Source organism: Mytilus trossulus, chromosome 8 (genome assembly GCF_036588685.1).
Source record: "Mytilus trossulus isolate FHL-02 chromosome 8, PNRI_Mtr1.1.1.hap1, whole genome shotgun sequence".
NCBI lineage: Eukaryota > Metazoa > Mollusca > Bivalvia > Mytilida > Mytilidae > Mytilus > Mytilus trossulus.
Genome location: NC_086380.1, coordinates 8,656,189 through 8,673,997, shown reverse-complemented (window position 1 = coordinate 8,673,997; position 17,809 = coordinate 8,656,189). Strand labels below are relative to the sequence as shown.

The 17,809-nt window shown below is 34.9% G+C and overlaps 1 protein-coding gene across 1 annotated transcript in view; it reads right to left on the bottom strand.

The window, feature by feature from the left end:
• Nucleotides 1-11,165, bottom strand: part of LOC134728241 (uncharacterized) — a 35,714-nt gene extending 24,549 nt beyond the window's left edge. Inside the window, exons 1-2 of the mRNA XM_063592780.1 lie at nt 11,104-11,165; nt 8,506-10,613 (exon numbers count right to left, since the gene is read on the bottom strand). Coding sequence (XP_063448850.1) covers nt 8,506-10,054 — 1,549 coding nt within the window. The 5' untranslated portion in view covers nt 10,055-10,613; nt 11,104-11,165. The remainder of the gene's footprint in view (nt 1-8,505; nt 10,614-11,103) is intronic.
• Nucleotides 11,166-17,809: the final 6,644 nt, after the last annotated feature.

Here is a 17,809-nt window from a genome sequence, read left to right as displayed (position 1 = left end):
TTCACTTCACTCGTGAATTTATAACTGTGATGAATTTTGTCCTCAGCAATGTTTTATAATTCATCTAGTTATGTTATTATCATTTACTTGACTCTTATAGTCAGCATTTTCATGATTTCATCAGGATCATTCCAAAAAGTAATACATTTATATTCCTTTTTGTGACTAACCATGTATTTATGTTAATGGCTTATGCTAGAGGTTTATTTAGGTCATTCGCCCTAGTGCCCTATTACTGGTGCCCTAGTGTTATATTTTATATACAAGTGTTACATCAGAAACATTTCATCAGCGAGTTTGTTATCGTTTAGTTTACATATTTCATCAGATTATTGGAAAGATCTAGAATGGAGTTGTGGTATAAAAGGAGAGAGAGAGAGTGATATAGGAAATGGAAGGATCGGAGAATCAGAGACAGGTGATTTGAGTAGTTAGTCGAGAAGTCAAGTTGTAGTATAAAGTCTACGGAGTGGAATATCTTTTACTATCTGTTATTATTGTGAACTCTGTTATATGTTTGATGCTAATACAAATATCAACCTTACAGTGTGATTTATTTAAGCAAATTGTCTAACTATACAGGGATCCATAAACTTTTATGTGACCAAGGTGTCCAGGACTTACACGTTACCAGAACCACTGGATTATCTTGTAAAAAGTGCATGTACTTGGCATTCATCGTCTGTGTTGGGTAAACGTCAAGAGACAAACTTATACTGTATCGAGTGGAGATTATAACATTACCATCGCACGAACATAATACCCCAGTACACACAGTACCACACTTTTTAGACTTCGTCACATTGGTGGCAGCGGTTGGATTTCTGTGTGACTTGACAATTCTGCTATATAACGTTTTAGTGTTGAACTTTATCTTCATAATGGATACACCAAGGGTTACTAGAAGGAATTCCACTCAGACAAAAACACCTGATGAGGTAAGAAGTAGACTTTTCACTCATGATTCTGGTATTGGGGAGTTGCCGTCACCTTGGGCCTCTACAGGAGTTCGGATGGGAAGGAGCCAGTTTCGACCTAGACGTCAAAATGGAGAACCTACCCTAACAACGAATGAAGTAGATCAGCGTGCTTTTTCTATGAGGGACGACGGATCCGACGACGAACCAGAAGGCAATGGTTGGGGAAGATTTTGGTTATGGTGGATTAGTTTCCTGATCATGGTTTGTGGCTGTATAGCTTTTGCGTGGGTAAACTTCCCAGAGAACAGGGCAGTCCAGATTTCCCAGGAGTATGCTATGAAGGGCCTCCTGGCAATTATTGCAGTGATGGTTGGCATGATTTTGGTTAAAGTCATGTGGAGATCCTGCAAGAGAGACCAAAGTAGACGGAAGGGCTACCATATGTCCTCCTATCAAGAAATGCCCTATGACGGAGACGAAAACCAGGATGACGCTGTGTATAGAGGACAGGATCCTTTAACCTGGAGTTCACGATGTCCAGAAGTCAAGGCCAGAGCCTCGGAGGTTGATTCCTTAAGCCCTAATTATTGGTGCGAACCGGGATCACCGACGGGGAATCTTGACTGTACCTTTGAGGAAATTCAGACGATGCCCGACAACCAGAAGAGTCCAACCACTAGACAGCACATTAGTCCGGAGCCAACTTACCAAGACGGGCATGGGCCAGACGTAATCGCAGAGCCCGACCAAGCCCGATCTTCCCGAGTTGAACCGGAGCCGAGTGTATCGAGAGCTGTTCATGTACAAGAATATCCAGTAAGGCGAACCTTTAGTGGAGCAAACTCAGACGTATGGAACGAGTTTTTGCAGTACTTCGAGAACTTAGCTGAACTGAATTCCTGGAGACCAGAGAAGTCCAGAAGAGTGTTACTCAGTACACTGCGCGGACAAGCGGAGACTTTCGCGTATGGTACTCCCTTAGTGATCCAAAGAGATTATGACAGATTGAAGAAAAAGATGGGGGATAGATTTGGGCATACAGCAATGAAGAAGAACTATATAGCTGAAGCAAAGCTGAGGAAACGACAACCTGGAGAATCCCTACGTGATTTTGGCCAGGCATTGGAAGATTTGTATAGGAGAGCCTACCCAGATAACCCTGACATAGTAGAGGAAAATGCCATTAAAGCATTCTTAGATAAATGTGGACAGTCCGATGACTTTAGATTGGCTGTAAAGAGAACACGACCAAGGACTCCTCAAGGAGCTGTAATTAATGCTATGCAAGAAGAGTGCCTGCGGGTAGGAGAGAAGGAGTTGGCTAAGGATAAGCCGGTGAACAGAAATGTGTATGAAGTAGCAGGCGGGGGTAATAGGACGGAAATGATAAATAACGCTGGCGAATCCCCAAGGGAGGATGTCGCTAGTCGTGGAAATAGAGGTTATGTTTATGGTGCGCACCACAGAAGTTACCCGCCTGAGCAGAATAGAGGGTATAGGTCACGCCCGTACAACAGGCAGTTTGGACGAGGTGGAAGAACCGATTTTGCCCGTATAAGAGATCGACCGGAGACCAGCAACCCTAATGTAGAACCTACTGGTGACTCCGGGATGAAACCTTTAAACTAATGCAGGCCGGTACCGAGGGCCAGGTATCGGTCTCGCCTTGCAGGTCTAATAGAGGAGAGGTGCAAGTGACGAAGTTTCACAGGAAGTGGAACAGGCCCAAACGGAAAATTGAAAGTAAGAAAAATGACAGTTCTAGTAATGAAGAAATTAACTTTAAAAGGCGCAATGGAGCCATAGATAGGGGTTCAGAAGATTGCGAACCTCAAGTAAAAGTTGCGAGTATTTCTACTATGGTAGTACTTGGCCAGATAGAAGGCGTACCAATGGAATGGAAGATAGATACTGGTGCTAGGAGCACATTTATTACCAAGTAAACATACAGTATGTTGGTGGATAAACCAGTGTTAGCCCCTATGGATAGTAGCTATGTAACGGCTAACGGAGACAGATTGGAATGTTTTGGCAGAGCATTAATGCACATAACTTTTGGGGAATGTGTTTTCGAGCATGAGGTCAATGTTGGTGGAGTAAGGAACAACTTGATCGGAGAAGACTTTATAACCACCTACAGGTGCAATTGGGACCATGATGAAGCATGTTTTGTGATTAAAGGCAGTCGGATACCTTTTGAAGGACCCGACCGGAGCAGCAGGGCAAGTAGGGTTATTGCCCTAGAGACTGTAATGGTACCATCGGGACATGAGGCTGTGATAAAGTCAGGGCTTACAGCTCGAAAAAGTAGTCACAGTATCTCTAGCTCAGTGGGAGTACTAACGCCTGAGCGCCCTTTTCTGGAGCGTTATGGCCTTGCGTTAGCTAAGACATTGGTGGATGCAGCTAATGCTACAGTATATGCAAGGGTGTATAATCCTGGACCAAGTGATGTTACTGTCTATAAACATACACACATGGCCATCTTTACACCGGTACAACGAATAGGGCCGATTTTAAAGTTAGAAGATGGTCCAGGAGATAGTATTGGAGTTGGTGAAGTTGTTACAGCAGCCGATGGAAAAGGAATGCCAGAACACATGATTCCTGTTTATCAGAAAGGCTGTACTCATCTGACAGAAAGCCAGAAGGAAGAATTCAAAAAGTTCTTGATTACTAACCAGAATTGTTTTGCCCGCCCAGGCGAAGTTGGACGGACCAACATGGAAACCCACAAGATCAAACTGAACGATGAGAGACCTATACGAGAACCACCTAGACGGATACCCATATATAAAAGGCAAGCCCTGGAGGAGGAAGTTAAGAAGTTGGAGGAAAAAGGCTTGATAGAGAAGTCTAATAGTCCCTGGTCTTCACAGACAGTGATGGTCCAGAAGAAGGACGGAAGCTGGAGGATGTGTGTGGACTATCGCAAATTAAACGAGAAGACTATAAAAGACGCTTATCCTTTGGCTAGGATAGATGAAAACTTAGATACATTAGAGGGAGCCGAATGGTATTCTTCGTTAGATCTCGACATGGCCTACCACCAAGTACCAATGGAGCAGGAGGACCAAGAAAAGACTGCCTTTGCGACACCTTGTGGTGGTTTATACCAATTTACGACAATGCCATTTGGACTTTGTAACGCTGCAGGTACCTTCCAGCGATTGATCGAACGAACATTATCAGGACTGCAATGGAAGATAGCCGTATTATACCTTGATGATATTGTAGTATTTGGGAAATCGTTTAGCGACCAGTTGACAAACTTAGAAAGAGTATTCGAGAAATTATCCGATGCAGGATTGAAACTAAAACCTAAGAAATGTCACCTGATGCAGGAAGAAATATCGTTTCTGGGACACGTTGTTTCCAAGGAAGGTGTACAGACAGACCCAGCTAAAGTAAAAGCAGTAAAGGAAATACAGAGTCCAAAGAATGTGACTCAAGTACGTAGTTTTGTTGGACTTGCATCATACTATCGCAAATTCATTCAAGGATTTTCCAGGATCGCTAAGCCACTATTTGATTTAACCAAGAAAGACAAAAAGTTCCATTGGAATCAGGACTGTGAGGACAGTTTCCTAGAGTTAAAGAACAAACTAATGTCAGCGCCAATTTTAGCATTCCCACAAGTAGGTGGAAACGATTTCATACTTGACACCGACGCCAGTGCCTATGCTGGATAAAACGATACGGTTGCCCGATGCAGCTACATTCTGACCAAGGGAGACAATATGAGAGCCTTCTTTTTCAAGAACTTTGTAAACTGATGGAGGTGAAAAAGACGAGGACAACTCCACTCCACCCCAGATCAGATGGAATGGTAGACTTTCCCAGTTTAGAAGATTATGCAACTTTAAATGAATCTAGGTCATTTGACCGTGGGAATGATGCTGAAATCATATTAACTCCGCCCTCTGAAGCGGGAAATCAGCCCAATGAAAATCCAGAGATTTGCCCGAGTACTCCAGAAATCCACCCGGAGTCAAGTGCCCGTATACGTTCCTCAGTTAGTGAAGCACCGGATGGATTGCGCAGAACGATTGCGCAAAGATTTGGGAAAAGGACAGTAAAACTTCCACCACATTTGGCAGATTTTGTTCTTGAATTGACAAAAGAAGTTGTGAAAATGCCAGTTCTGTGTCCCGATTGTGGTAAACAGTTTGCAAACAAACGTAATTTGAATAGACACATTAATTCGCATCATGAGGAAAATGTCAGAGCAACTGTGTGTCCTGAAATTGGTTGTCGCAGATATTTTTATAGACGCGAGTATCTGCAAGTACATCTTTGCTGTACACACAAATACAGTGAGTCGGAAGCAAAAGGATTTGTTTCAAATGCTACGTTTGATTTAATTCCTAGAGAGAAACTAGATCCCGTTCGAGGGGTAGTCAAGTGCGAGGAAGCCCAGGAAAGGAATGTAAAAACTGAGGGAGAGGAAATAAAAGTAACAATAGAAGCTAATTCCGCTGGCCCGAGCAGTTCAAAGAAGGTTAAACACGAGGTAAATGAAGTTATTCAAGACATAAATAACAATGGTACGTCAGCCGGACAGAAAGAGATGAAAGTTGATATAATCTCATTGAATCTTATTAAAAAGACCTATTGGGATCATGACAAAGGAGAACTTGTAACTGTGCGAGAACAAAGGATGGCAACTAGCAGCCATATAGACATGAACAATTTCAATTGGGAGGATTTTGTTGTCAATTCGGCAGATGAGATGTTCGCTCACCTAGAAGAAATCAGGAAGGTTCCATCCACAGTAACGGTACGAGTGGTTGACGAAGACAGTGATGATGACATTGAGTCAGACTAGAAGACACGATATAACATTTATTCAGTTATTTTTCTTTTGTACATGTAATTTACAGGTTTTAAGTATTTTTATTTGTTTTTTAGTAATGTGAAGGTCCTAATACTGGTACCCTCATGTAGATATTATTGTATTAAATATCATTGTCATTTTTGATAGCCCTTTTGCTGGTGCCTATTTTTCAGTGTACAGCCCTACCTCTGGAGCTAGACATTGTCTCTAACTTTTAATAAATATATTCTGTCATGATTGTATAGGTATAGTCATTTTATGTTTGTTTTTTTTATTATTATTATTATGCGAAAAAGATAATCGCAGTCTTGTGCCATTTATTTTAAAAGTGCCAAATTGTGTTTGTGTGCTCTGTGTCCAATTTTTTTTTCTGGTACACTAAGCAAGATGTATGTATAATCTAGTCGAGTCATATTTGTGTTCAGGTTGTGTTTTTTTATATTTTTCTAAGGTTGATTTTTCTACATATATTTTTCAAAGTTAAAAGTTTAACCGTCCCAAGTATTATCGCACAAATGCGGGCAACTAAGATATATCCGTTTTTGAATATTTTGAGTACTTTTCACATTTTTATATGCACATTTTTGATACGCATTATATTTTTATTGAACAGTGGAAGTTCAATGCTAAGTAGGGGGCTGTGTGATGAATTTTGTCCTCAGCAATGTTTTATAATTCATCTAGTTATGTTATTATCATTTACTTGACTCTTATAGTCAGCATTTTCATGATTTCATCAGGATCATTCCAAAAAGTAATACATTTACATTCCTTTTTGTGACTAACCATGTATTTATGTTAATGGCTTATGCTAGAGGTTTATTTAGGTCATTCGCCCTAGTGCCCTATTACTGGTGCCCTAGTGTTATATTTTATATACAAGTGTTACATCAGAAACATTTCATCAGCGAGTTTGTTATCGTTTAGTTTACATATTTCATCAGATTATTGGAAAGATCTAGAATGGAGTTGTGGTATAAAAGGAGAGAGAGAGAGTGATATAGGAAATGGAAGGATCGGAGAATCAGAGACAGGTGATTTGAGTAGTTAGTCGAGAAGTCAAGTTGTAGTATAAAGTCTACGGAGTGGAATATCTTTTACTATCTGTTATTATTGTGAACTCTGTTATATGTTTGATGCTAATACAAATATCAACCTTACAGTGTGATTTATTTAAGCAAATTGTCTAACTATACAGGGATCCATAAACTTTTATGTGACCAAGGTGTCCAGGACTTACACGTTACCAGAACCACTGGATTATCTTGTAAAGAGTGCATGTACTTGGCATTCATCGTCTGTGTTGGGTAAACGTCAAGAGACAAACTTATACTGTATCGAGTGGAGATTATAACATTACCATCGCACGAACATAATACCCCAGTACACACAGTACCACACTTTTTAGACTTCGTCACATAACATTATAACAACACTTTTTAATAATAATTATATAAAATAAGGAAGCTAATTCAATCTTGAATTGAATACTTTGGCTTTTATTAATGTACGAGTACAAATCAGACAATACGAGTCCAAAAATCACGAGGTATGCACGTTTACCAAAAGATCGTAAACTCTGACCTTTTATCACGTGACCAATGTCTTGACATTAGAAGCCATTAAATCGTTTGCCGTCCAACTGGTATAAGAATGATACACAAGTAAAGTATAATGTATGTCGTCAAGACATCATAGTAAAAAAAATGATATCCAAACACACATACTATATATGTTGTGAATTTTTATAGGGCTCATATAACCATCATGATCATGTAGCCTACATATAAATTCACATTTGGTAAAGAAGAAGTATGTTGGTCAGTTAAAATACCTTTTAAAATGAGTTATTACAACAGTAAGTGTGTTTGGATAACATTTTGTTTACTGAGAGGTCTTGAAGACATACGTAATACTTTACTTGTGGATATTTCTTGTGTGTGTTATCTATTTACAAAAAAAAAATATTTTAATTATTTTAGAGGTGTCATCAACAGTTTGATAATGCCAGATAAAGTCTTAGATGGTAAAGAACCAATAAAGATCCATTACCTTACAACTATGTCTTTATCTTGTTTACGAAATATGTTCGATGTTAGTGATACAACTCACGTTATATTTTTCTTCAATCCTTTAAAACGTAAAACAATATATCTGGGACAATAGATTACATGTTTTAAAAGTGAGATTAGAATATATTCTGGATCTGTTTTTGTGTTTTTATTACTGGGGAAATTGAAAATTGAAAATTTTCACTTAGGAAATCTTTCCAATATTATATGTATAATAATATTACATTTCCTAAACTAATGTATAATTGGAGATTGATATGGAAAAATAAGATTTTTATTTATAAAAATCAAAAACCAGATTAATTATATTTATTCATTAGTTTTATTTGAACTTTTTAATTCTAAAAATATTTAAAAAAAAACCTAGGTAATATTTTCCGACATTCTTAGTAACATCTCATTAAAACGAGTATTGATTGGCTTTCACTACTTCTATCTGAAAACAATTGGATAACTTGGTAGGCTTATTCATACAAGCTTTATACACATTTTTCAAATTTTCCTCTTTTTTAATTCATTCGGAAAACAAAAACCTGTATATGATAAAAAAAAAAAAACAATAAACTTATCGATATCAACAATCAAAAGTTGTCAGTTGCAGTAATAAATTAATTCGATTTCTTTTCTTATGATAGATATTGAAATGCGTACACTCTTGTAAATATGAGATAAATACCTTGGCAACGCCTTCCGTCATAATCTGTTTTACATGAACAAGCACCATTTATAGGTTGACATATGCCAGATGTTGATCCCTTTTGGTTACAGTAACAAGGTTGGCATTTACTTCCTATGAAACATTTTGAACTGTCTTTACACTCAAAAGTACCAGAACAACATAGTTTGAAACATTTTTTGTTGTCCACCTTATGATCTGTACATTGTTTTCCATGGCCCTTTTTTTGTAGTACTATATGTCTAGTGCGCGTCTGCTCTCCCCCAATTCCACATGCTTTACTACAAACAGACCAAGTTGTCCAGTCACTTAACTTACAGTTTTGATCTATATTTATATCGCAATTCTTTCCTTGAAAATTATCTTTACACTGGCACTGCCTATTTTCTGAATTACATATTGTTGATATTGCTCCTTTTGTATTACATGTGCAAGGTATACATGCAGAGGTTATATTTTGGCATTTGATAAAACGAGTGCCTTTGCGAGCGTATCCTTTTACGCAAATATTTTCAATGTTAATATTCTTCATTAGATGAAATTGTTCACAATGAACATTTGCGGAATGCTTTATTGATGCACTACATGTAGATTCAGTTGTAAATTTAATCTGTTTGTTAGTGCGCTGCTTAAATATGCTGATAACAGTGGGAGAATAATTATCCAATATATGACGGACTTGCAATAAGATGGAAAACCCATTTGCCTGTGCAAGATGAAACTGTATCCAAAGATTGTCAATTTTGGCTCTGAAATGTTTTGAGCAAGCCTCGTTCTTATTGATATCGATAACTCTAGCCAACAATGATTCTGGTTGGAATGTATTGTCAGATTGTCGGTAATTAAAGTACGAGTTCATTTTGAATAGAGCCCTAGTTAAATGATACACAGTATGTATTAATTTCGATTTAATATACCCCGTTTTTACAGTTTCGTCACATTTAATTAATTTCCTTGCATCTTTGATCAAGTAGTACAAGCTAAGATATGTATTATAAAAGGATCCAAGGTCAAAACTTGTCAAAACATGCTTGTCTATATTCTTCAAGCTTGCTTTTTGAATCATTTCATAAGCAAAACTAACGCACTTCATTGATGCAGTTAAAAAATTGGATTGCAATTTCGTATCGATAATAGGTCCTACTTTAGGGACCTGATTCAAGGTTGATAAAATTGCTACAGTATCCCTAGCTAATATAACTTGATTATTGATTTGACAGTTGTCTCCATCAAAGTAATTTGGACAGGAACACATGTTTCGATTTACCTTTGAGAGGTGGATACATTTACCTTTGTTACACTGTTTTTTACACACATTCTTAGAGGAACATTCTTCTACAACTCCTAGTAAAGCCCTTCTGAATTTATACATGTTCTTAGTCCATTTATGTATCTGTGATATGGAATTAGTGTTCGTTTTAGCTAGCTTACCATACACAAGCATGATTTGTTCAGCTTTAAAAAAAGTCAAAAGTAAATTAGTCCCAAACTTCAAAATTGTCTTTTCATTGCAATCTGACGTTTCTATTACTTGCTGAATTAACGACATCTTTTAAAACCTTGTTCCATTTAATGTTGCCTGAAAGATGTGCCTATATTGATCTTCTATATCAAAATCATTTTTAAACAGCTTAATAGTCCATTGCATGCCTGTTTCACATTCAGCTTGACTTATACATTCCAACTCCTCAAGTTTTTCCAAAAATTTGTTTAAGATGACAAAACTAAATTCAATGCTTCTTAATTCGAAGTAAATTTCCCTAAAATCCTGGCTAAACCTCCTGTCGCTTGTCAATTCAAGTTTTCCGTTTATATCTGTAAATGTCTTCTTCAATTTTTTAAACGTTTCTTGTTCGGTTTTTGGATCATACTCCTGAATAAATGCAGCAAGGCTATCAATAGTACCGACAAAATTTGTCAGTAAGTTGATTCGATTAAAAATCTTTGACCTCGGTTCGGTACTAAACAAATCAACAATATGCTTTCCATCTGCTAACCCGACCTTGATTTGTCTTTTCCAATTCTCTCGTAGTGATATTTCCTTTCCAAAGACAAAACATCTCATCAGACCAAAGATACAACTAATGACCATGAAAATCTGCATCATGCTAAAATACAATTGATATTTAATAGTCATAATACAACACATGAACAGATTCGAATTCAATAACATAATACAATGTAGTATTCATTGGTAAAGTGAATGTGCATAAGATGCCACAAAATACTTGAGAAAAGGAATTGACAAAAAACAGAGTGTTGTTTATTTTGACCGTAGTTGTAATGCCAAAAAACGATATGTTATAGATAATGCATATTTTAAGGTTTTTCTTGTCGTACAACACACCGAGGGATGTCAGGATTGATCAAATAAAAGACCGACTGTAGGGAGGTCTTTCTTTGAGCAATCCTGACACCCCGAACTTCACGTTATTTGTTTCTAAAATTAAAATGCGGGCAATGAAGGTTTCTTTTACATCTATCATCGATTGAACTTTAAAAAATAAATTTCCAAATCGGCAACAAAAACTATCAGACGAATAAAATTTTTAAGTAGATTATCGATTGCATTTTTATCAAGGAAAATATTGAACTCACACAGGTCATTATTTTATGCCTTTGAGCATATTTCATTGAAACATGGTATCGTCCGGGTTGATTCTGAAAAAGAATGACCTGTCGTTCTGAAAGAAAATAACTTCATATAGGTATATAAATCTCTGTACATACTCAACAATAATCAACAAGAAACAATGAGTTTGGTCGGTACCATATAAAAATGTGGTGGTGATATAATTCAATTCTCTTTGTGGGCAATCTAATGTTATCGAACCCAAGTGGGTTTAGGGAATAATTTTCTACGAACCATTTTTTTTTAACGTACTCACTACCTCAAATACAAAAAAATATAAGAAGTGTTGGAGCTAGTAATAACGTAAGATATTCTTTTTTTAATTATTCATTTCGGAATCAGTCAGTCGCAGAGTGACTTAAACAGTCATCTTGAACCAAAGATTACGAATGTAAAACATGATTTTAAACCTTGCCTTTTAACTGTATCTCGAAAACCTTAATATATCAATGCTGACAATTATTGTTGAATCAATTATTTTTTTAATCCAAGATTTGTACCATGATTTTCAAATATTTACCCCTTTTTTAAAAATAATTGCTATAATATAGAACACCAAACCGTCTTTTTATGCCTATTTTTCTTATAGGCTTTATATGATCTGCATTTACCAGCTTTATATGATATGCACTTGTCATTATATAATGTGCAAACAATTTTATATGAAGAGCAATTATCCTGATATGATGTGCAAACATACCTCTAGAAGTGCAAATTTACATATATGTTCAAAGATTTTTTATATGTGGTGCAAATAAACATTTATGATGTGCATATATTTTTATATTAAGGTAGCACAATACAAAGTTTTTCAAGCCTCAATCACTTTAAGCTGATATTATTGTCTTCATTGAGCTTTTAAACATTTAATAATGAGGTACCAAAAAAAAAAAAATGAAAGATTATTCTTTCAAATGGTGATAATTCTTAATGACATAATTATTACATTAAGTAATAAGTTGATAGATTGTGATGTCAACACTTGTATGAAATTATCTTGTTTGTTATTCATTGTGTCTAAAAATATTTGAAATGTTGTGGTGCAATATAGTTGCACCTGCCAAATGATGTCTCAGATTTTTCCAATTATAATTAATTTCTCTAATAAACCTTCAATACAGTTTAAAAGAGTTCACCAAATTTGATTTGATTTTAAGTTTGTTTTATTTATATATTTTGAAATCTGAAACACCTTCTTGAAGATAACAGGTAAAGGATAACACAAGCTTTTATTTGTTTTGCCGCAGATTATGCTAAAATTGTGCTCGCACCTTTGCTCGTTGGAAAACTGAAATATTTATATCTTTAATAGTCCCAAAGATTACAGATTGATTTTTCTCATCATGGGTGAATATTTGTATAGAATTCACATACAATCGGCGAAAAACTTTTAAAAATTTGTCTTGAAATCGTCCAATCTTTAATTCTACTCCATCCATTGTTTTTAAAACTATATTTTGTTGAAACATTGAATTCTGTTTTAATAAACGTATTCATATGGTCACCGAATTCGCTAATTGTCTATTCATCAATGTGTTACCTTTTTTTTTAATGAAAACGTCCAAAATCAACGTTTTATCGCCTGCAACGCGATGACATAAAGATAATTTCGACGTATTATTATATGTTTTCATACAATATACCACTTTAAATAAGGTTTACCGTCAAAACAAATTAAAATCGGTGACCCTATCTTTATTTTGTATCGGTAAAGGGCAATTTAGTTATCAACAAACATTTTATAGAGTAGAATTAGAGATTTGATGATTTTAAAACACATTTTCGAAGGTTTTCGCCGATTTATGTGCTTTCTTACAAATGTTAACCTATTATTTAAACATTCAATCAGTTATATTGCAAATGATAAATTAGAGTTGGTCTAAACTCATAAATTAATTACGAGTAGGTTTTGACCATTTAGAGAGCATTCCATTTTAGCTATTCTAAATAACTTAGGGAAATGCACACCATATGCATCGAAAAACACAACTGGCAGGAGAAATTATATCATTGTTGACCTTGTTGTTAGTCAGTTACCAGTGATATGGTAAAAACTCCCTCGCCTAGATAGACCATTATAAACTATCTCAGAAGTTCAACTACACTTTGCATTTTTTTTCTTTGTGTAATTTAATCATTTAGTACATAAAACAATATATTTTGTTTTTTACTCTGTTACAAACATTAAGCTATAAAGATGTACACAAAATGATAATTTGGTCGGTCTAGATTTTTCTTATGGACGATGAATACCTGTCGGAGTAATTGATTTATATAATAGTTATGTGTAGAAGTTGTATTAGATGAAATGGTGAGCCATGAGTAAACACAATCTACAGCAATGCCACAATAGTTACCCCTCACCGGCTATAGAAAATTACTTAATGATTTAGGATAAAGACTCGAGTATCTAATGTTTACACAATTTTAACACATTTTATTCAAGTAAAGAATAATGTTTTGTAAATATTTGACCCTGGAAGCTTACCAAAATTGTATACTCTTGAAAAAATTTGTATTTCTTAATTACGGTCCAGTTCGGGGAGATTCAGTTTACAACGTTTTTTTTATTCCTTTGCATTTTTTTCTGAAAACTATAATAGAATTAAAAAAAGAAAGTTTGGGTATGGAAAATAAAAAGTCTGAATATTCTCTTTGGACAATTTGGATTATTACAACTTTGTTGGTTTAATGCCTATTATATTGATACCTTATTTGTAGAGAGGACTAACAATTTTCTTTTACTTGGAGGACCTGGGAGGAATCCTTACAATTCATCACATATTTTCAAGCCCTCGACTTGAAGCGGGAAAATAAATTCACGACCCTACCTTTTTTTCGGAAAATATAAACATTTCAATACCCTACTCACGAAAAAACATTCCTTAATACTCTTGTTCGTTATAAAACAAAATGAATATACATGTTTGTTTGCTTTTGGCTTTGAATGTGTGTCCCTAATAATTTTATTACTATGTATTTGCAGATCATATTAATTCGTTCATAGTTTGTTAATTTATGTTTTGTGATGATTTAAGCCTTTCAATTGATATTTTATCGTGTGTTTTTCTAACTTGTTATGTAATACTATTGTTTCAGAAAAGGGAGACGGTTTGGTATCATTGACACGTTCAATCCTGCTACAAATGTTTGCACCTTTCCAAAGTCAGGACTCTGATGTACAGAAGTTGTTGTTTGTTTATGAAGTTGATACGTCTTTCTCGTTTCTTTTTTTTTTATATAGATTAGACTTTTGATTTGCCCGTTTGAATGGTTTTACACTAGTAATTTTGAGGCCCTTTATATTTTGTTGTTCGATGTGAGCCAAGGCTCCGTGTTGAAGGCCGTACATTGACCTATAATGGTTTACTTTTATAAATTGTAATTTGGATAAGTTGTCTCATTGGCATTCATACCACATCTTCTATATAATTTATTTTTTTATATTTTAGATATAAAATATTGCATCAAAAGGGGATCTAGAAACTCAAGTTTCGAAATTGTGCGCGTTCAAAAAAAAATAATTTGAATATGACACTAGTGGTCTCATTGATCTTTTTTGATTTAAAGTTTAGATGAAAAACAAATCTCCTCGAAGCACATGTTAAACATAGGATTTGTATCTTAAAAATTGAGGCGAGTAGAGCAAGGCGGGATAAAAATTATATCTTACTGTATAGGAGAATGTTAAACAATTTATTTTACAAAAGGAAAGTAGTATAATCAGGAAAGCTTTCATAATACCTACAAAAACTAAGAGAAAAAACTTCTGATATTTGTATTGTTCGTGTCCAATAAACAAACATAATATGATCATGATCAACTTGTTACAAATACTAAAAATCAAGATTGAACTTAAACATGATGATATAATAGGAGATACTGATATGTTATCTGAATTAAATGTAAGATACTCCTAATAAATAAATCTGGTACACTTTTGTCAAGCGTACAATACAAAATTGCATAAACTTTGTTCACAAGTTTCTATACCACCCCGTTTTGAGTATTTACCATATGCTTCCCAAAGGCGGGGCGCAGCTTTATACGACCGGCGATCGAGAATATGGGTAACTGCGGACACATCATTCAAAGTTCTTAATGTTGATTATAATTAAATGTTTTACACAGCATATGTTTCTGATATAGAATGAAGGTGCCAAATATGTAGCAAAAATTCATATTTTACATCTTTTATAGTTCAAGAAAGAGCTAGGGCAAAAGATAACAAATAAACAGTCTACACAGATCGAAGACAACGCCTAGGCTAAATAAGAAAACAGACATACATAAACGTAATAGTACACATGACTCAACATAGAACACTAAAGACTGAGTAATACGATCCCCATAAAAAAAATGGGAGTGGTCTCAAGTGATGTGGAATGGTGAGCAGATCATGTTCAACATGTGACCGGCCGTCGTGTTATTCGTGTATTAAACATCCAGTAAATAGTATCGTTTGATAGGTCATAATTTGTGAAAGGGGAACGAGATTGTATTTACAAAATGAGGAGTATAACTCGTGATGGTATAATGTACGAAGGGGTGATTTCGAATTCATTAATTCTATATACATATACATGAACAGAATCTGAATATACGGTTAGGTTCCTCATATCCAAGTACATACAGAACTCCTGCTTTCAATCTTTTATAAGTGAGTATTGAACTAGTGATTGCACCGAATTCATATATAAGAAATGACACATTAAAATTAGGTAAATGCTATTTATTCTATTCCATTATTTTGACATTTGTAAATGTCAGCAAGTTAACATGTTGGCTCACTCGACCCATCAACTGTGGATCGATTAGACACCAAATAAGACAGCAACAACAATTGTATCAAATATATTTTTTCCTAGACACTCTTTTAAAAGAAACATTTCATGCAATCAATACTCCAGTTTGATCTCACAGGGGCTAAAATAGGAAAAGTCCCATTCACACTATCTTCGCTGCAGTATTTGCAATTGCCGTATTTTTTTATATTATGATCGAAATGATTCATGCAAATTATTTATTTGTAATCTACAATCCAATGAATACCGTTTATTTTTACTATGGTGTAACATTTCCTAATTCAAGAACTTTTATAGATGTAACAACATTAACTACATATATTACTTTTCATTTGATGTGTATCTATAGAAAGGAGAAAGTATAGAAACTTTGTGATAAAATACATGTATATGACAGTATCTGATCTATGACCAAAGAAGAAAGGCAACTACAAAGCAAATTATTTTTACCTGACATAGTTTTTTTCCTTATATATTATTGTGTTAATATAGATACCTTTTTAAGCTGCAAATCAATAATACAACATGTATTTGTTTTTTTTGTTTGTCAATTTTCTGGCCGCAGCAACATACCCTTTTCCATACATGCATTTAACATTTGCCACAGTATCCAACATTCTAATCGAATCAATTTCTTACTATTTCCGTATGTGTTTCCTCCCTCCCATCGACTATCACTACAACTATCTTTGTTATATATTAACATTGTATAAGAAAAAAATTAGCAGAGTCTATTTTGTCTTCTTTCTGTGGCTTTTTAGACATAACTTTTTCAGGTTCCATATTTAATTTTTAAATTTGCTTCAATTTTTTAAAGGAACTTTTGTTAGGACGTTTGCTCTTTCTTGATCAAACGACTTATAGGCCTGAACTATATTCTCCAGTATGTCAGTTGTTTGATGAAAATTGCTCACTTATTTTAATTATAAGGGTCAATTAACTCAACCTTCTTGAGTTTAACTTATATTTACTTTTTAACATGTACAAAGAATTCTTAAATGAATACAACTGTTTTTTTACACTTTCACTGGATTGAATCAGTGAATCTTAACAAAAGATCCTTATTATTTCCGTAATTTTGTAAAATACCTAGTCAAAATCAGTGATTTTATGAAATTACTAATCAGTTCTGTGTTTGTTAAATGTTAATATGCATACATTGTACCATGGGCGGACGATTAAGCCTGTTTCAACCATATTAAATTAAATAAAAGAAGTATTCCATTAACATTTTACATTTGTGTGCTACTACCTTGAAAATACGAGTTAAATTACGCGTTTCATCCCTACGCATTGTTGTCGAAGGAAACACGTGTGCTCATTGGTGTTGGATTTCATTGGGAAGCCAACATGTCAGATTCTAATGAAACATAATGTGGTTGCGGGATTTGAAGACTATAGTTATTGGGGGCATTCGTTTTTAATTTCACTTTGATCGGGTTGTGGCCTCTGTGACACATTACCCGTTTCTATTCTCAATTCTTTAAGTCAGGAATCTGATGTACAGTAGTTGTCGTTTGTTTCTAGTTTTTCGTCTTTTTATATAAATTAGACCGTTGGTTTTCCCGTTTAAGGGCATATCCAACAGGGGGGGTAATAACAAACGTAAACGTCGTCTATTGTTTCCCGTAATTGAACGTTGTTTCAACGACGTCATAACGGAATCACCATTGGAATTGCTACGGCCGTCTGGAAAGGAAAGGCACGGCGGGAATCGGCAAAACAATTCATAAAAAAAAACATTAACAGAAACAAGAATTCAAATCTTATAAAAGTTCTTTTTTGTCCTCTTGGTCTATCATAAAAGAAATGCAATTATTTTGATCAGTATAGACCATACTCACTTAAGTTTCCGTTTTATTGAAAT